Source organism: Pelodiscus sinensis, chromosome 2 (genome assembly GCF_049634645.1).
Source record: "Pelodiscus sinensis isolate JC-2024 chromosome 2, ASM4963464v1, whole genome shotgun sequence".
Taxonomy (NCBI): domain Eukaryota; kingdom Metazoa; phylum Chordata; order Testudines; family Trionychidae; genus Pelodiscus; species Pelodiscus sinensis.
Genome location: NC_134712.1, coordinates 62,921,473 through 62,941,829, shown reverse-complemented (window position 1 = coordinate 62,941,829; position 20,357 = coordinate 62,921,473). Strand labels below are relative to the sequence as shown.

Sequence of the window (20,357 nt, the reverse complement as noted above, 5' to 3'; positions counted from 1 at the left end):
TTGGCCTCGATAGACTGGTGGTCTGACCCAGTATGGCCGTTCTTATGTTCTTAACTCCGGCAGAAGACCCTTGAGATTCTGGACCATAGCTTACTAATGACATGTCTTCACTAGAGGGAAGATCAATGCTGCTGAGATTGATCTTCCAGAGTCAGATTTAGTGGGTCTAGTAAAGACCCTCTAAATCAAATTCAGAGGGCACCCCTGTCAGCGGCTGGTACTCCTCTTGCAAGGAATAAGGGAAATTAATGGGTGTGTCTGCTCCTGTCAGTCGCCTGCTGTAGGGATGGCGGGGAATTCTAATTAATTAAGGTATGTCGATTCCTGCAACATAATTAATATAACTGGAGTCGCATATCTTAATTCAACCTTCCCCGTTAGCGTAGGCATGGCCTAAGGGGCAGGATTGTATGAAAGAAATTTGTTTTGCTAGACCCGTGGTCCCCAACACGGTGCCATGGCGCCCGCGGGGGCATTTCCATGCGCCCGCCAGGTGCTCGGGGCTGGCCTGGCACCGGGCGCATGGTGGGGGGAGCGCCAGCTCCGAGTGCGCGGCGCTGGGAGGGGGGAGCGCCGGCCCCGGGCGCGCGGCGCTGGGCGGGGGGAGCGCCGGCCCCGGGCGCGCGGCTATGGGGGGGGGGCGCCCAGGGCATGCGGCTATGGGGGGGGCCGCCCCCTGGCGCCCGGCAACCTTGAAAGGTTGGGGACCACTGTGCTAGACAATAACTAACAGTACCTGGTTAATAACTGAAACAAAATACAGGACTATGTAGCACTTTAAAGACTAACAAGATGGTTTATTAGATGATGAGCTTTCGTGGGCCAGACCCACTTCCTCAGATCAAATAATGGAAGAAAATAGTCACAACCATATATACCAAAGGATACAATTTAAAAAAAAATGAACACACATGAAAAGGACAAATCACATTACAGAACAGAAGGGGTATGTGTGGGGGGGGGGGGGGGGGGGGGGTAAGGAAGGTGAATGCCAGTGAGTTAATGATATTAGAGGTGGGGAAGGGGAAATGTCTGAGAGTTAATAGTATTAGAGGTGATAATTGGGGAAGCTATCTTTGTAATGTGTAAGATAGTTGGGGTCTTTGTTAAGTCCCGTGCGGAGAGTGTCGAATTTTAGCATGAATGCCAGTTCAGAGGATTCCCTTTCAAGTGCAGATTTGAATGTCTTCTGAAGTAGGATGCAGGTTAGCAGGTCATTGAGACTGTGTCCTTTCTGGTTGAAATGACAAGCAACTGTTTTTTTCTGAAGTGGGTCTGGCCCACGAAAGCTCATCATCTAATAAACCATCTTGTTAGTCTTTAAAGTGCTACATAGTCCTGTATTTTGTTTCAGCTACACCAGACTAACACGGCTACATCTCTATGGTTAATATCTGTTAGTGAAATGTGGTCTTGCCTTTCTATGAATGTTCAATTTAACAAACAGGATGAAAATGAAGTACCAGTATCACACAGAAAAAAGGAAATTATCCTGTACTTAATTTTCTTCAAAACCAAATACACAGTTCCAATGGAAATATGGATATGCAAGGCAGACTCTTAAAGAAAAGATGTCCTAAATTGGGAGACTATTCCCAGAATATGTTGCCATCTTCCTTAAATTACACTGGCTGCTTCTTGGATTATATTTGAGCATATCTAAGTACAGTCGACTTCCGGTGAGGAGCTGTGACGGGTCTGCCGGGACTTTCACTGCGTCCGGGGGGGGGGCAGCTGGGTTTCCTCAGCTGGCCTGTTGCCGGCGGCTGCGCGGGGCTTCCCCTGCCTTCCTGCAAAAAGGTGAAGGGTTCGCCCCTTGCCACGCTGTTTCCCGCCCACCCCCCGGACGCAGTGCGGGTCCCAGCAGACCTGTCTCAGCCCACCGCCGGAGTACCTCTCAAAAATGCATTTTCATTCCACAAATCTAGGTCTTCACAAAGTGAACTCCCTCTAACAATAGTGGCTCAGTCTAGTAACAAATACACTGTAGTTTTAATCCTACTGATGAATGTCTGACATTTTTCTCTTTCAAAAAACAAACAAACAAACAAACCCTGAAGAAGTCAGCAAAGAAGAAGAAAGATAAAAATCTTATGCAACTAGAAAGTACAGTTACAAAGATTGTCAAAGGCAACTTGGGGGAAAGGGTAGTGGATGGCAGGTCCCTTAACACTAGCAAAGATTAATTGCAAGTTTGTAGTTGGCTTCCTGAAACCAACTCCCAGCCAACCCCCACCAAAAATATTTTTTTTAGCTACTTATAAAGCAAGCATGATAATCTGTGGAGAGGGAGGCCTATATTAGCTCCTCCAGCACTGATATGTAGGAACTGGTTATTTTTCATACCTTCTCATTCTCCTTCCTCAGTAACCTTTATAGAAAGTTCAAGTGGCCTCTAAATGGACCACCATATGCCCTAAAGTCTACAGAATAATGGAGCTTTCCATCTATTAGAAAGATATATAATTGTGATCTACCCCTTTCCAACATCAAGACAACAGAGCCCACATATTCCCCATAATGGAAAGAAGCAGGACATTTAATAAATAAATGGTTTCAAACCTAGGTATGTTGCAATATAGAAATAGAGCTCATCTCTATCTTCAGAGTTGTAGAATTTTAAGTAGATGTCAGAACACAGGTCGTTTTCTGTGCAAAATACTTCTAGACCCTTCAAAATTAAAGGAGAAAAATTAAATATAGAAATTCAATGATAAGCCCTACTACCTATGTTTCTAACAGCAGATTTCAGTTAGCAATGTCCAAAACTTACAAGCAATCCATGTAATTAGTTTGTTGGTAGTTTTGCCTAAATTTTGGCGAATGTTTTACCTTTTGTAAAGATTTTTCTTCTCCTCAACTACATACACATGTACTTTCTTGGAATCATAAAGAAAAATATGTTGTCCAGAACTGATCCAAAGGAGACAATCTAACAATTTCATATACAATACACAGTACACACTTTAACTTTATAAAACATAGACTAATTATAACTCAGAAGTGAACCCCTTTGGATTCCTCCCTCATGTTTTGTTAAGACTAGAGTTTACTTTTACATTATGTTACAACTGAAACAAAAACACTGAACAGGTAAAACCAAGATCTCACTGCAGAATTCTTGCACCTCCCTTTTGCTACAGTTTCACATCGATCATTCAACACAATCCTATTTCCTTCTTGTACGTCAAGATTTTATATAATCTTTAGAACTCAAATTTATCAAACTGCTATTTTGCAGAAAAATATGTAGTTTAAGAAATCATTAGGGATGTCAACGTACTCCAAATCTGGGCACTGTGAAGCCACTGAAGTTAAAACGTAAATCAAATTTACTTTATGGCAAACCAAAGAAAGTAAGTCTGTTTCTTTACTGCAAAAGAATCAGGAAAACCTGAGTGTACACTTGTTTCCATCTCACTGAATAATCAGCAAATTATGCAAATTCCTTTAAATGGCTTTTCAGCATAAAAACTGGACTAGGCTCCATGAACATCAAACAAATATTAATTTTTAAAAAGTAACCTTGTAAGATGCTTCTCGTGCCTTATACAGGTAGTTCACTGTTCCCTTCCATTTATAATTTCTACTTTACTAAGAAAGCACAAATGGGGGAGGGGAGGGAACTGAGCTCTACTCTTAATTCATGCTGCTTAGAAAACAAGATGAAGAGTTATTTTGTTGGTACACACACAATTTTAGTGACTAGATTCAGACAAAGTGTGAAAGAAATTAGCAATATACGTAGCTAAAAGTAGACAACTCTAGCTCACCAAAGGCATTAGACCATGTCTTCTTTTGTAGATACGACGGACACTGTGCATCATTATGTGAACTACTGGTTTCTGTAACATAAAATCAAGTCACACCCCAAAAGCATTAATACTCACAGGTCTTATACATGATATCAGTAACATTCAATGAAATGAAACAAGGGCTTTTTTGTTTGGGGACGTATAATGCCATGAAGGTAAGATTCATCCTCTGCACTGGAGAAAAAACTACCCTGTTCTCTACAGAAATAGTTATTTTGTAAGAGGAATAATTACTTTCCTATTGGCAGCTATCCAGATTGAGATATAACTTTAGTGGCAACTCCATTCTTTAAAGTTCATTCTAAAAATTCTCAGACACTAGTCACACAACAGTAGAAGACAAAAATGGGGAAGTTGTCAGAATATGCAAAAGGATCCTTGCAGAGTAAGCCTGCTGGAAAAAATATTTGCTAGCTATGGCTACCACCTTATGGACAAAGATAAAATAGCATTTATTTTATGTAACTCAGCACTAGGTGGCAGTGGATCTGACTTTAAGCCATTACAAACACAAAGTGGTAATACTGCAGGAACAGATTTTTAAACTATTGTTTTAAAATAATTTTGTCCTACTGACAGAAACAGTCTCATGCATTATGAAGCAATCACTACTCAGTTTCATTTGCAACCCCTCCTAAAAAAAGTTTAGTAGGTCAGGAAGTGGAAAGGCCCCTCCTACATGTAGTTAACCTTGTTCCGTTTCATCCAGACACAAAATGTACTTAAACCTCCAGTATGTGTGGATAGTATTTCAGAATGATATCCTATAAACTGTAATTTGCATGAGATATTCAGACAAGAAAAGTCTAGCATGCAATTTAATAATTGCTTTTAGGGCAGTAATCCAATTAAGACACATTTTTATTTGTTAGAGATTAAGAACTATGTTTTCATTTCAATGAAGCAGTCAAGATAAACTATCAGTCCTTAAGTTATGTTTAATTATGAACAGTCAATGCAGGAAAATTGTGGAAATCTGAATGTTTATTATTTTAATAAACACAATAAATTGCATTTGCATAGGTGCTTACCGTTCCAAAAAGAGGGATTTTATATGAGGCATAATCTAGAAAAATAAGTTATATATTGTACACAAAAGAGCAGGGTTGAGAAATCACTCATGAAATTTTATTTACTTACAGGATATCCATTAAGAGGCTGGAAATACAGGTTTTCATCAGTGATGCATACATGCCCTGGATTAGTCACCAGGGGTGTCACCATTTCTGCTTCACATTCCATATGCAAGGTTTCAGAAACACTTTGAAATCTGAGAAAAAAAGTAAACAAACACATACAAGAAACAAAGAAGTCATTTTATCTATTACTGGTTCCAGTTTCACTTTCAAAATGTTTCTACATACACATTACTGCATGTCTAAAGTAGGTATTTTGAAAAATGTACCAGAGCAGTCTTCTTCCTCCTCCCCCCACCGTCCCTGCTAATCCAAAGTGGAAGCTGTTACACAGTCTCCATCACATTCTGCAGCAGCCATCATTTTAAAGCACTAGCATCTTCACAAGCACTCCTGCACTTTTTATACTCTGTTCAGAAATGCCATATTTCTTCCAGAAATTTCCAGACAGGAAGTATAAAGATGTATAAAAAGGTAACAAATTTAATTCAATTTAAGTGGAGAATTTTCCATCCTCTCTGGTAAATGTAAGGTGATACAATACTGAGTCATAATGCAAAGAGAAGTAAGAGCTTCTAAATTAAAATACACAGGCTGTAGTAAACAAGATTTTCCTAAAAAGTGTAAACAAGCTAATTAGCTCAGTTAAGCTCTAATCAAGCTTGAACTTTGTAGTAAAAAATAATTAGAACCATACCTGTTTTTATCAAATGATGTTCTAGCCAAACGGGACTGCAATATAGCAGTTATCTAATGAAAAAAGATTAACATATTTTATGTTCCTAATTACAGTTAGATAATCACCATTACCATCATCATCATCATCATCATCAAGTCCTTAAAATATATCAGTGATTTACCATGGCAGCCTGATCTCCCATCTTGTCCAGGTGAGAGGCTCGGTTAAGCTATTAAAAAAGAAGTTAAAACAAATTAGCTACCACATAACTGTAGCATGAATATGCTTGAGGGCACTAAGCAGACTAGAACACTATTAACCAAGAAATTATGTGCATTAATTTTAAAAGAAATTATTTGTAGATCTATTGTTCAAATTTGAAATAATTTTAATATCTGGTCTGTACAGAAAAGCACCATCAAGAAATAACAGTTTTCTAAGACAGCTGTACAAGGCAGATTTCAGAATAAGCATTATGTTTGATGAGTGTACCATAGCATGGGTGCTCCAAACAAATCAGTAGAACTGCCAGGCAAGTGTTATTCAAACTATTTGCTTAGAGAGTTAGTTTGAAGAAAGTTATTCAGACTATTTGCTTAGAGAGACCCTTTCTCCATCATATATTCTAAAGTAAGATGATGTGGTGGTAAGTTTGCAAAGCTGTCAAACAATTGTACCTGAAGTAGAGTCTGTATAACATCATCCGCCTTCCCAGCAACATCCAACTGAAAGAGGTATTCAGTTTTACCCTAACAAAAGACACAAGGTATGTTTAATACTGATGAAAGGACTATAATTAAACACAGTACCCAAAGACCATACACTTTTTAGCCGGAGAGTGGCCACAGGCAGGAGTTGCTCTGGCTGGGCTGGAGCAGCCTCTCCCTGCAGCAGGGGAGGGAGGGCATTCCAGCTCAGTTGTGGGTAGGGGCTCACGCTACAGTCCTCCTTTTATCGATTAACTGGTTAAACAATATGTTCAACCGATTAGCCAATTAAACAGGATTTTACATCCCTAATACACATAAGGTATCCCAGGAAAAAGTCCATCTTTCCAGTCTGAATGGGAAAGACAACAACTTGGGATATTCCAATTTGCTGGAGAGGGACTAAATAGAGAAGATGAGCGAGTTTCAAATGCATATGCAAAAGCTTAGCACCAGAGCAAAATACAGGTTGAACCTTTCTAGTCTGGCACTTTCAAATCAGGCAACATCCGTGGTTTGGGCATGAGTTTACTTAGCTGGATGCCTACTTATCCCAGATGTGGCCAAGTTTCCCATGGTCCCATAAAGTTTATTTACAGCCACCAGTCCTGGCTCTCAGTGTTCTGAGTGGTTATTTAGCTCTAATTTACTCTTAAATGTCTTCTAAGAACTCAAGTGTTGGTAACGCTGCTAAACAATATTGACCTCACATGGTTCGGCCAATTGTCTGGTTCAGCACCGGTTAGGTCCCGAAGGTGCTGAACCAGAGAGGTTCAACCTATAGTCAGATCAGTGTCTCAAATTATTAATCATCTAGGGATAAAATTGTTTTGGCAAGTGAGTCCTTGAAGCTATGGAGGAAACACCAGGTTCTTGTTTTAACATGCAGCTATACAACTGCATCCCTTTCTGGTGTTATTTATGATTCCATACAATTCACATAAATAAAGATTAATTAGAAACATAAAAGACAAGGATCACTCAGGAAAAATTCATTCCAATACCTAAAAGATAACAGACATGAACTGGATCAAAAGAGTTCCTCTCAACTAGTTAGCCTCCAATAAGTCTGAATTCTGGAACAAGAATTCAACCTCTTCTCTTCCAGCTCAATCCAGCTGGGTTTATTGTTGTCTAGGACATTTTCCTGTCAGTAAGGTTTGTTGTCTGTGCTGCCACCATAATGCTCATTAATCAGGGAAAAAGCAACAAGATTTTCACTGTTTCCCCCTAACTTTAAAGGGCGCTTATGTTTTAGGAATACAGTTAAGTTCTGAAGGGTGCAAGAGAGCATGTTGCTATTCATTATAAGAACAGGAATTTGTGGGCTGCGTTATCCTTAAAATCTTGTTCCTACTTAAGACAGACTGTCTCGAGCAATATAAACAATTCATGTGCCTGTTCACTCTTTTCCAGTAACTTATGTTGGTATTTGAGCGCTTATGTTCTTTCACAACAAATTTATAAAAGCTGGCTTCTTTGTACTGCATTTTCTATCATTTGCCTTTTCTTGATCTGGTTTAACCTAGCAACTAAAAAGTTTTTATATGCATCCAAATTTTGTTTCAATTCTAAGTCATGGCAGCCTTAGACTTTTGACAAAGACACCTCTTTTGACAAAGACACCATTGATTGTACAGTACGCACTGTACTTATTACAAGTATTTTGCATTTACCTCAAACCTCAGATGAAAATTAAATAAATATTGCTATTTCAGGAACATATATAAAATCCTTAGATAGTTAAAAAAACATGAAAAAATGTCTACTTACTCTTTCAGTTTTATAGGGTGCAATAATGTTTTGCTCTTTAATGAGAAAAGCCTGAAAAAAAGGATAAAAGATCATTTAGCTAGAATATGCTTTGATAATGAATTCTCCATGAATTACATCGTTTGGTGACAGTGCATGGTTAAAGTATGTGCACTCATGTGTATGTGGAGGTCTGTACAGGGAAGAGAGATCTTCCATTAACTGGGGGTGAAAGCAAAACTGGATTGACAAGTGATAAAGGGGTAGGAATATATGAATTGTCAAGAATGGCCCACCTGGTTATCCTGTTGCCAAAATGATCAATACCAGATGCTTCAGAGCAAGGAGCAAGATATTGAGAAGTGAACAAATATGCAACTACCTTTCGTAGGGAAAATAGCTTCCTAAATTCCATTTAGAAGTTGGTTTATATCAGGCCTGCACAACTCGGAAAGCGGCGAGGGACATATTACTCCAAAGAAAACAGCTACGGGCCGCAAGTAGGGTTGCCAGATGCTCTCCCAATACCGAACACACGGGCTAAAGATTTTGTCGAGGGGAGAAAAAAAAACAAAAAACCTACGCATGTTGGGCATACAAAAAAAACCCTGCACTACCCAGCTTCAGCACGCAGCCACAGGAGGCTCCACCAGGCTTATGTCCAGTGCCCAACCAGAAATTCTGAAAATACTGGACATTGCACATGTCCGATATTTTCTGAATATTTTTACCAGGCAGTGTGCGCAAATACTGGACTGTCCAGTAGAAAACCGGACACTTGGCAACCCTAGCCGCAAGGGTGGGGAGGGGGTGGAAATAATACTTTATTAAGGATTTTTCAATTTAATCAGGCCTGCACAACATACGGCTCCCAATGTCCTTATCCTTTCCTCTCCCAGCATCACCCTGTCCCCCCTCCCACTGACACCTCCCCTCCTGCCCTTTTCCTCACTGTCTCCACTTGGCCCCCTGGCATTTGTCTCTCCTGCACCCTGTCCCTTGGTGCCTTCCCCTTTCTCCTGACCTGCTCCCCTCCCCTCAGCACAAGCCCCTTTCCCTCCCTTACCTGGCTTCTGCCTTCCAGTTTGCGGGGCTGCCAGAGCCTTTTTGAAACTGGCGGTTGCCAGCTGTGACATCACGATGCCACATCACGCCAGCGTCCTGGCGTCTGTCAGCATCCCGCCCACTGGCTCACACCGTAGCAGCACGCAGGCAGCCCGGCAGCAAGAATTGCCGCACTTCCCCCGCCCCAGCGGCGCTCCACTCCTCCGCCCAGCCGGCGGATCGGATGGGCTGCGTCACCTGTAGTCATCACAGGCCGCACAGTGAGGCCCTGTGGGCCACATGCGGCTCGCATGTTGTGCAGGCCTGGTTTATGCCATGAGGGCTTGCTCTATCTCTCCTTAAACTTTGCAGCTTTTGCTTTGTTTTTTAATCCTATAAAACTAGTCTTGGCAGAATTAATTTTTTACAGGGTGGTTTTTCGAAAAAACTTCCCCTGCATCTAGACTGCTGCCACGTTCTTTCAAAAGTAAATCGAAAGAACACGGCAGTTTTTTCGACCTCATAAAACGAGGTTTTCCGCGGAAGAAAGCCTTTTTTTGAAAGTGCTTTTTTGAAAAAAGGCGCTATGTAATGCAAACTGTGCTTTTTCAAAAGAGAGCATCCAGACTCTCTTTCAAAAAAGCAGCTCACTTTTTCAAAAGTACTTTAAAAAAGACAGTAAACTACTATTAAGCAAGACAGAAACAGGACTGCACTCCTTCTCTTGGAGGCCATGTCTAGATTACATTCCTCATTCGAAAGAGAAATGTAAATGAGGCAAATCGAAAGTGCAAATGAAGTGCGGGATAGTTAAATATTTAATTTGCATCTGAGTGCTTTTTCAAAAAAGGGTTTTTCAAAAGTGAAAGCACAGTCTAGACAGGGTTCTTTCGAAAAAAACACCTTTTTCGACAGAATCTGTACTTCTAAAAAAATGAGTATGGGTTCTTTCGAAAAAGGGTTTTTTTTCCCCAAAAGAACCCCATCTAGACCAGTCAGAGGTGTGCCGTGGAGAACAATAGAATTCAAAAGGGTCAGGTGCGGTGACCCCCCACCCCTTTTTTTTCCTTAACAAAAAGCCTTTGGTGTTCCCCATTAAAAAAAATATTGTTTGGTGTTCCCTGGTCATAAAAAATTTAAGAAACGCTGATCTAAACTGTGCTTTTACTTTCGAAAAACCCTTTAAAAAAAAAGCTTAGACATGAATATGCAAATGAAGTGCAGGATATTTAAATCCACACTTCATTTGCACTTTCGATTTGCCTCATTTACATCCCTCTTTCGAAAGAGGAATGTAGTTTAGACATGCCCTGAGTGACTTCTGCTAGCGAGAACTATCACTTTCAGCAACATGATCATCATCCATGAAAGGCACAAGTGTCCAATCCAACAAAGTTTATTTCTTAAACTTGTTTTGATTTAGTGGATTTTTATTCTGTTCAAGGAAAAATTCTGAAAATAGTTAAGGATTAAATGTCATGTAAGGAATGAGCACCCAACCCTAACTATATTTATTAGAAGGCTGTATATCATACAGTCTTTTCCTAGAAATTATTTTGCAGTTAATATTTCTAAGGCACTTCTTTGATTAGTCTTTAATATTTTAAATCAAACTAAAAGTTGAACTTCTGTGGTCCAGGACTCTCTGGTCTTCTGAACCATGTATGCTGCTGGACTAGAGAACTCCAGCACAGAGGCTGCCAGCAGCTGAGAGAAGATCCGACCGGCAGGGCCAGCGGAGCTCACAGGGCACCAGAGCCTGCAGCTGACCTGGGTGGGAAACCAGTGGGGGCACGGAGCCCATAGGGGAGGGAAGGGGGGAGAGCAGACAGCACAGCTGGCAGGACCAGGAAGCCAGTAGGGCTGCTGGAATCTTCGGGGCAGGGAGAGTGCTGAGCCCGTGACCGGCAAGTCCAGGAAGGGGGTGCTGCAGAGCTCCCAGCTGGCAGGGCCTCGAGCACCCACAGGGCCAGCTCCGGAGCTCCCAGGACTGCGGGGTTCGCAGGGTTGCTGCAGGTAGGGGGCCGAGCAGCAGTGGCAGGCAGCTAGAGAGAGGACCCCGGCAGAGAGGCTGCTACCCCTTCCTTGCACCCCAACCTCTGACCTTCCCTGGTCCAGAAATCTCCTTTGTCCAGGACCAGCCAGGTTCCAGGGGAGTTGGACCAGGGAGGTCCAGCCTGTGCTAATTAGGGATGTTAACTGGTTAGCATACCGGTAAATATGAAGCTTACCAGTATACATACAGACAAATGGGCCCTTGCCAGTTAACTCTGCTGGCAGACAGACATGGGGCCAGGCGGTGGACCCTAGAGGTTTAAACCGTTAACGATTAAGTGCTATCATTAAACCATTTTAACATACCTACCACTATGCCAAACTGTCTTCATTTTCAGGGCCCTTCATGACTTCTCTTTTCACTCTGAAGATTCATATATTCCAAGGCCAGAACAGAAGTGATATCTTTTCAATGGGCCAACTGACCACTTGTTAAATTTTCAAGAAGTACCCTTATGGTTACTCTAATGCTGCACTTCACACTTGAAAGTAGCTTCCTGTAAACATCCAGAAAGCTCTCTCACTATTCTCTTAAAAGCTCTCAGTGATGCCTACATAAAACTTGGCAATGTTAGGCAGTGGTGTGCTAAGAGCAATGCTGATTGCGCTGACCAGTTTTGGATTCCCAGTTTCCTTGTATTCCCACAACTACCGGTCTGTAGGCATCTGTTAGCTCTTGTTGTACAGATAATCTCTTTGGAACAAGGACTGTCTTTTTGTTCTGTCCTAGTACAACATCTAACATAATGGGGTACTGGTCATTGACTGGAGCTCCTAGGTGTTCTGACAATAATCAAAGAAACGATGGCAATGAAAGCCCTGATCCAGCAACAAGCTCTTTGTAGGCACAGAGGTTTGCCCTCATTTCAGGAATGGGGCTTGATACCTAAGATTTGGTATTGACACTGCAGTTAGCTTGTATTACTGCTTGTTAAATGAATATTTTACCATTTGGAGAACACTCAAACAGATATCCCAAATTTAAATTAGGCTAGTTTGAAAGCAGCTGAATTCCCAAACAAGCATAACAGAAAATACACTTTCCAGTTTTAACATACATTATTAATGCATCTTGTTATTTGTCAGAGATTAGTGTTCTGACAATCTACAAAGACCTTCACATAGTAGTTCCTATTCCCTAGCTTTGTTTTATAATTATTATTGCATGGAATAGGTTTTCAGTTGCCCATTACTCTCAGTCAAAACAAAAGGCTTTTTATGTAGTTATACACCAGCAATGAGATTTGAGTTTACCGAAAAAGTAATCCTTTCTGTGATTATACAGTACCCTTGTTCGATTATAATTCACTAGAATATAATTTATTAAAAAATACATGTAATAATGTCTTATTCTTATATGTTAACAAGGGTTACTCTGCAGAGTCTGACATTCCAGGAAGTTTCAATAATATACATTTTATTCATTCTAAATTCCTTCGCTTTTCTATAAAATGCTTTATATTTCACACCTTTCATCTGAAGATTTCAATACCTTACCAGTGTAATAGGCAGTGGTGCTGGAACTAAGGTGCTGCTGCATCCCCTAACTTGAAGTAGTAATAACCAATACCAAATACATGGTTTCCATCATCAGCAGCCCACTTATAAAAACTGTTTCAGAACCCCTGATTATAGGGGGAGATGGTAATGCCTACCTGCTTCATACTGAGTTTGCCAAACACTTTCCATGATAAAATGATGCTTTTGAGATTGTTACAACAGTGTTTTCCAATTGGTGCTCTGGGGAATCCTGGGGCTCTGCAAAGCTAAAGTAGGGGTTTCACGAAAAGCTGGCACTTCCCCGCCCCCTCTGAAAGAAGCAGCACACTTGTTTCCCCTTCCTCCCTGGCGACGCAGAGGCGTAGGGAGACGGGGGCAGAGGGAACCGTTGTTCCCAGCTGGCACACTAGGGGGGTGCCGGACAGGAGTGACCCCACATGACCCACAGCGGGGAGGGAATCACTCCCCCCCCCAAAGGAGCCGGCGCGCGCTGTCTGAATAGCTGGTGCTGTAGCACCCTGCAACTTAGTTCCGCTGCCTTTCTGCGCGGTGCGGGGGGCAAAGAGGGAGGAGAGGTCAGGAGACCCAGGTCTGCGCAGCTCTGACTGTGTAGGTAGCGCGCTCTGTCCTGGGACTCCCCGTGCCTCCCCTCCTCCCGCAGGATGGCATCGCAGAAGTAAGTTGCTGGAGTGCAAGAGCCCCTGCTGCTCAGGCAGCGTACACACCAGCTGTTTGGGGAGGGGAAATGCAGTCGCACACTTCCCGGAACCCAGAGGTGCTGCAGGATTGCCAGATACTGGTCCCAGCCGTCCCTGTCCCCTGCCCAGACCACCACACGAGTACGCTGTCCCCTGCCCCCACCAGCACTGTCCCCAGGACGCAACAACACCCTGTCCCTCTCCCCAGCACCCAGAAGCACCCTGTCTCCAGTCCCAGCACCCTGCTACCCACCGCAGCACTCAGCACCACCCTGGCCCTGGCCCCGGCCCCAGGACCCTGCCACCCAGCGCAGCATCCAGCAGCACCCTGTCCCTGGCCCCAGTACCCTGCCATCCACCCTAGCATCCAGCAGCACCCTGTCCCTGGCCCCAGCATCCTGCTGCAGCACCTTGCCACCTGTGCCAGAATCCTGCCACCCAGAAGCACCCTCTCCCCAGCCCCAGCACCCACTAGCACCCTGTCCCCTGCCCGCACCAGCACAGTTGAGACCACGTTAATGAGGCCTGGGTTTTTTTTTTTCATCTCACTTGTGTGGCCCCAACTGACTTTTCTGTGGGTTGGTGACCCTTGACTCAAAACAGGTTCCTCGCCCCTCTCATAAATAGGGCTCGCCGAGCCACGGCGAGTCCTGCTCGCCAGCCGCGCTGTCCAGTATTCTACGCATGCGCGGATCGCCCGAACCCGGCTCTTCCGGGATGTAATCCACTCACCACGGGTGAGTAGATTACATAGATTGTTGAGCCCTGCTCATAAATAAAGACAATGCTAAAACCTTTTGAGTTTGACATAATATTTTATTTAAAAATGAAGCCTGGCCAACATGCCCACAAATTGGGGCTAAATCCCCATCTCACTACAGCATCATAACACTCCTGCGCCACCTGACCCCAAATCTGAGCCTAAGCCCTAAGCCTCTCACATCCCCAAACTCCTGCATCCCCACATCCTCAGTCTTCTGCCACAACACCCCTGCACTATTCACACATGGCAAATCTGTGTCCTGAGCCCATCGTATTCACAGCCTTCTTGCCCTTCACCCCTCACATATCCACCCCAAACTCCTGCACCCTCACATCCACAAGCCTGTGACGTGCTCGGAACTCCAACCTTCCACCTGAGCCCAACACTCCCCAGCCTGAAGCCCCCTTCCCAAGCCAGCATCCCCTTCTTCTGCATCTAAATTCCCTCCCAGAGCTTGCACTTCTCACCCCTTTCCACACCCAAATCCCTCATTCCCACCCCAGAGCCCACACCTCCTGTCTCAACCCAGTGAGAGTGTATAAGGGCTGGGGATAGCAAGTGATGGAGAGGAGAGGAACAGAGAGGATGGGGACTCAAAGGGGTGGGGTTTTGGGAAAGGAACGTGATTGTCATGTGTTAATGCCCCCCCCCCTTTTTTTTTTGCTTGACAAAGCTAGGGGTTCCTTGACATTCTGAAAAGCTGAAAAAGGTTCCATGGCCAAATAAAATTGGGAAACACTGTGTTAGAAGAATCTTCCTTCAGCTACAGACTGGGCTCACCTGTTTTGTTCTTTACAACTTTTAGAGGAGAGTGTGGGAATGAAAAGGAAAAGAACATACCTGCACTCTTACATAGCCCTGATTTGAGTCTGCAGGAGTGGCTGTTAGAAAGGCATCTTTATATTTGCAAATGGAGTATGTTTTATATAGAATTTGTTTCCATGGAACCCAAGCCCACTATACTATTTTCACAAAATCTGTATTCTGAAAAGAGAATAATAGAATATACTGGGTACAACTACACAAGTATAACTGGTAAAACTTTCCTCATCTGGTGACTAGCAAATTAATTTTGGACTGTAGCAATTTTTCTTTATTAGGGCCAAAACAAGATTGCAAGTGTGAAACCTACCAGTGACCAATATGAAAAATAGCGTGATTTTTTTCCACAAATGATTTTGTGAAAAGTGTGTCCATTTTTTTGTTGGCCTTTCTAATTCTGAAATCTTAATATCCACTATATTTTTAATGAAGCTTAAAGTGTATAGCATCTAATTTACAAATAAGAATTATCGATACTGCATGCTTTCACGTAACTTCCATACTTCATGACCAGTTACTGAAATGTTTAATGTGCATGCAATACAGACTGCAGTGTTTAAACAGATTATTTGCAAAGACAAATGTAAGCTCTAGTGGTAGTAGAGAGACAGAAAAAATTGCAAGAGATGTAGAGAGACCAAAACAAGAAGAATCAAAGGTGGACTATATCTCCCTTGGTTTTTAAATGATAAAAGTGATGCTCCTGTATCCATTCATTTCTGAAAATATTATTTTTGCATGGCAATTTGCCAGAACTTGGAGGTAAAATTATCTTGTTGGACTTACCGTCTATTCCAGAATTAGTATGTGATCTCGAAATTATTTTAAAATAATGGCTTGCTGTGTAGATGCACACTTTGTTATTTAATGCTGCAATGTAGACATGTCCTACATGTCAACCTCAACTATGTTTGATTTGAACATTTTTTCCTGTATTTACTTATGAAAGACATTAAGAAAGTTAATGTGGAATATTAAGGAATCTTAAAAAAAAAAAAATCCTCTTCTTAATTATGAGCCACAAATATATTATATGATGTATTTTTTACCTGATTGGATACAACAGAAATCACTCCAGGTATATACCTAAAATGCAGAAAAGGTACTTGAAGTACAAGTATTCATCTTATTAAAAACAAAAATAAGTATCTAAAAATCTTAAATTCACTTACCAGGTGAAAGGGTTATTTGCATCATTATCTTCTGGTGCATCTATACTAATACAGTCTCTCAATGGGATCTGCAACAAGTTATAGAAATAGGTATTTATTTAAACATACATTGTTAAAACAAACCAAGTTACTACCAAAAGACCAGAGTGCACCATTTACCTTAATAATGGGTGGCATTTTCTCATCTGGTTCAAAAATAATTGATTTTGAGCAGATTTTTAGGGAACCTCTGATTTTCCTAAAAATTAAAAAGAAAAAAAAGAAAAAGAAAAGAGATTTGCATAATTAATCTGAGATCGAATAGCTGAATGACTCCGGTGTAATTTTTAACATATAAATGGCTTTCTACCTTTCATCTCTGCAGTCTTTGTTTATAATATGATTTGCCATATGCTGTTCAAAGTAATATTCCTCCAGATTAAGAAGGAGCAGGGAAAACCTTAAAAAAAAAAAAAAAAGCAAGAGTAAAATAGGGATTTTTAAGACAAACTTTTTTCTTCTTACAGAGATATATTTAATGAAGAAAAATACATTGTTAAATCATCAGGAGTAACATAGTTAAAGTCATGTTGGAGATTGTTTTCTCTAAAAGGCCTCAAAATAGTGTTTTAGGTATCTTTGAAGTGCTGAAACTCCATAGAGCAGATCTTTTATGCTCGGTTATTAAGATGGTCAAAAAAGCAATCCTGATTGCCCGAATGAACTCAGCAGGACCACGAAGGCCAGTATGGCTCAAGAAGTTGAATTGGTACCAGGAGACAGGAAGAAATCTATTATTTCAAAATAAGAAAGGCTTTTCTCTACTATAGTGCCTGGAAACATTTGATATTATGAGTGCCACCATCACTTAGATTTACATGCTACTGAAAATATAAGGAGACCATTATGAGTAATCCTTTAAGTTATAATAAGTAGTGTTTTTAGAAACTGCACTGTGAAAATTGTTTGGGCAAACTGTGAGTAACCATGACAGTGAATCCTTCTGAAAGGCTTTGTTTCTGAGCTAGAAATGAAAGTGTGATATGTCCCCATCACCCCCCCCCCCCCCCCCACACACACACTCTTTTAGGCAAAATTCATTTCAGCCCTCTCAGTTCCATTATTTGGTATGAGTGAAAACTAGTGTCTGGCCCTTACCTGTAGCATGTTTTTGAAATTAGAGAGCATCATGGATGACTAAGATTTAACACCAAAAAGTGGTTAGTTATCTGGAAGTTATCAGAAATTTGTGATGTGTAAAACACTTAACTAATCAACTCCAATTGTTAACCATGATATTAAACAGCCCAGCACTATACACATAACCAGCTGATTCAAACCTACTGAAGCCAGTGAAAACATCACCTTGACTTCAATGCTGTTGGGTTCAAGCCCTAAGTGACCTGCACATAAAATTTCACTTTAAGTGTGTCAGAGGAAGCACTTGTGTAATATAATGAAGTTATGTTGCCTCCTGGTAAGTCGAGAGAGCACTTTTCTTAGATATAGTCACAAGTTTAGGACCACTGTGTTCTTTAATTGCTCAGAAATACATTGACAGAAACTTATCATACAATGAGTATCTGAGAACTCATTTCTTTGAGGATCACTCAATATTTTATCTTAAGTGTGGGATTGGAAGAATATATAGGGGACTTGCTTTGTCTTCTGTTTTAAGGGTATTTTTGACTTTAAAAGCAAAGTACAACCACACTGAGTTAAACAAGAGGGTCCAGATTTCAAAAAAGAGCTCAGTGTTTGGAGGCTACTACTAGGAGTGGGGCTCCCAGCACAGGTCAAAAGACTCAGGTTTGCAGAGCTCACACTAGCAACCTAAACATAGCTAAATGGGCATTGCTTTGAAGTTGTGGCTCAAGCTGGAACTCAGGCTCTGAAGCATTGGGAGGGAGAAGGGCTTCATACATTTGAGTTGCGCATTTAAAATCTAGTCTGCTAAATGGAGACTACATTCTGGTACTAAATCTGCCTGAGCCACTCTGACCATTTTTGAGGCCTTGGAGCTGTATTTGAAGAGAAAGCAGAATACCTAAAATACATAGGATTGTCATCTACTGTTTCTGAGATCAGTGTAGAGATATTAAGATTATAATTATGTATATTATAGCAGAAAGCCAGAGCAAAAGGAACATCAATTTAAAATGGAACCATAAAAGAACACAACTTTGCTTTTTGACACTATCAACACAATGTGCCAACTCAAGCCCTACTATTCAATCTAATTTTTTTCTGGGTCTGGAAGTGACTATCCAAGATAATGAGACCAGCAAGAACCCAGTGTAAGGGAACTCAATAGAATATACAGAGCATCTGCAGACTGTCTGCAAAGGGGCTCATCTACAGAAACAGTCACCAGAAGGTGTCTGTGGCCATCAGAAGGCACCAGTGAAACTCTGGAGATGAAGATCACAAACTGGTCTTACTTCTTCATAGGGCTGCCAGATGTTTTAACCAAAAATACCAAACACGCCCGCCCCCCCAAAAACAACACTGAGGGAAAAAAGGGAGGGGGGACCAAAGTTGTTAAAGAAAGAAAGACCCCAACAGTTATTAAGCAAAAACAAAACAAAACCAGCATGGCCCCTTTAAGGCCTTTGGGTTTTTGTTGTTTTTTTTGGCCAATGGCCATTTTGTTTTCTTACTCTGTGCAGGAAGAGAGGTCCCCTGAGGAACCAGGTAATTGGGGAGGAGGGGGAGTTTGGAGGGGCTGAAGGGCGGAGGCGGGGGCTGAGCCCAGTTGCTGAGTGTGTGTAGGGTTGCCAGGTGTCTGGTATTTTTGCCTCCTGGAAGGGGAAAAAAACCCAGAAAATACCGTACATTTTAGGTGTTCAGTATTTTCCTGATTTTTTTTTTTTACCAGACAGGAGGCGAAAATACCGGACACCTGCCAACCCTACTTCTTCAGTTAAAAATATCTATTGAAAGTGAGGGGGAAACCTTTAGGATGAACATCAGTATCTAAGTGCACACTAAAAGAAGAGATGATGTGAGTTTAAGGAAAGGAATTCAGCAGATATTGAATTAATCATGTCACATTGGTTGTGAAACAGGAAGCACTGTAATCAGTGAGAGTCGATATTGAATTAATCATGTCACATTGGTTGTGAAACAGGAAGCACTGTAATCAGTGAGAGTCAATACATTATAGGTCTTCCTCAAATGGTGTAATGAGATTGTTAAAGTCTAGCTCCACAAAAAAAACAAGAAAAAAGGGCTATTTATACATATTTAGCTTAAAAAACATATTTGAGATGGGGAATTTCCAGATTAGTTACTTCCATGAGATACGCTGGAACTTGAAATATAGCTTGGTGATGGAGGGTATGAAACTAGTAACTTGAGGCATGATAATTATTTGCTATTATGTAAGACATTACATATTGATAAGAGAGTATCTGTGTTTAGGGACATGAATCTGCAAAGTACTAAATGACCTAAACTTCCACCGATGTCAGAGGCTATTGAGGGTGCTTAGTAAATGGCAGGGTTAATATTTATTTTTAATACTGTCCATACCACAGTACCGGCTGAATTTAAAATGCCTACATAAGTGCACTTTCTGTAGTAACCTACGCACAGCCAATACAGTTTTGCTTGAATAGCTATCATTTCATAACTCTGTTTTCTATATTGTGCCAATTTGATTTTTCAGGTATCTTAGTAAGTTAACCAAAAATTTATTTGGAGACTAAGTGGAACATAATTTCTGAGGAAGGAATTTTAAACAATCTTGCCTGAGGAGATGCTAAGACACATACTGCAAACTGCTTGAGAATCTGACCATGGGCAACAAAGATTATCATCTAGCACTGAACGTTGAAAAGTGTTGGCACAAGCCAATGTACATGTGGAGAAAAAAACCCAAACATCCCAACACTAAGAGCTTTTTACATTACAAAGTTAAATCAACTTACCACTGCTTCTGTAATTAAACTACTGTTGCATGCCCACGCCATGCTCCTTGTGTCAGAGGAGTGCAAGCAGAGTAGCAGCTCTTGCACTGACACAAAGAGCAGTGCAATTCACCACCATCTACCACAAGGTGTTTCGGAAAGGTTTGCAATGACTCCTTGGGAAAGGTTTGGTGTCCCATGATGCAATTTTCTCCATGCCACTATTTCATAGGCATCCTAGTACATTTCGTATTGCTTTTCAACCACCCCCATAACCTGCATACCGGCCATCTTTGTCAACAACCATGGATTTTGCAATGCTTT

General features: G+C 41.5%; 1 protein-coding gene across 2 annotated transcripts in view; it reads right to left on the bottom strand.

Annotated features, from left to right (window-relative positions):
* The window catches only part of NSMAF (neutral sphingomyelinase activation associated factor), a 63,574-nt gene that overhangs the window by 29,597 nt on the left and 13,620 nt on the right, over nucleotides 1–20,357 (bottom strand). For both annotated transcript variants that reach the window (XM_075920652.1, XM_075920653.1), the window contains exons 2-12: nucleotides 16,493–16,582; nucleotides 16,303–16,381; nucleotides 16,144–16,211; nucleotides 16,021–16,057; nucleotides 8,111–8,161; nucleotides 6,308–6,379; nucleotides 5,812–5,859; nucleotides 5,649–5,701; nucleotides 4,956–5,085; nucleotides 3,774–3,845; nucleotides 2,563–2,671 (exon numbers count right to left, since the gene is read on the bottom strand). In XM_075920652.1, the coding sequence (XP_075776767.1) occupies nucleotides 2,563–2,671; nucleotides 3,774–3,845; nucleotides 4,956–5,085; nucleotides 5,649–5,701; nucleotides 5,812–5,859; nucleotides 6,308–6,379; nucleotides 8,111–8,161; nucleotides 16,021–16,057; nucleotides 16,144–16,211; nucleotides 16,303–16,381; nucleotides 16,493–16,582 (809 nt within the window). The remainder of the gene's footprint in view (nucleotides 1–2,562; nucleotides 2,672–3,773; nucleotides 3,846–4,955; nucleotides 5,086–5,648; nucleotides 5,702–5,811; nucleotides 5,860–6,307; nucleotides 6,380–8,110; nucleotides 8,162–16,020; nucleotides 16,058–16,143; nucleotides 16,212–16,302; nucleotides 16,382–16,492; nucleotides 16,583–20,357) is intronic.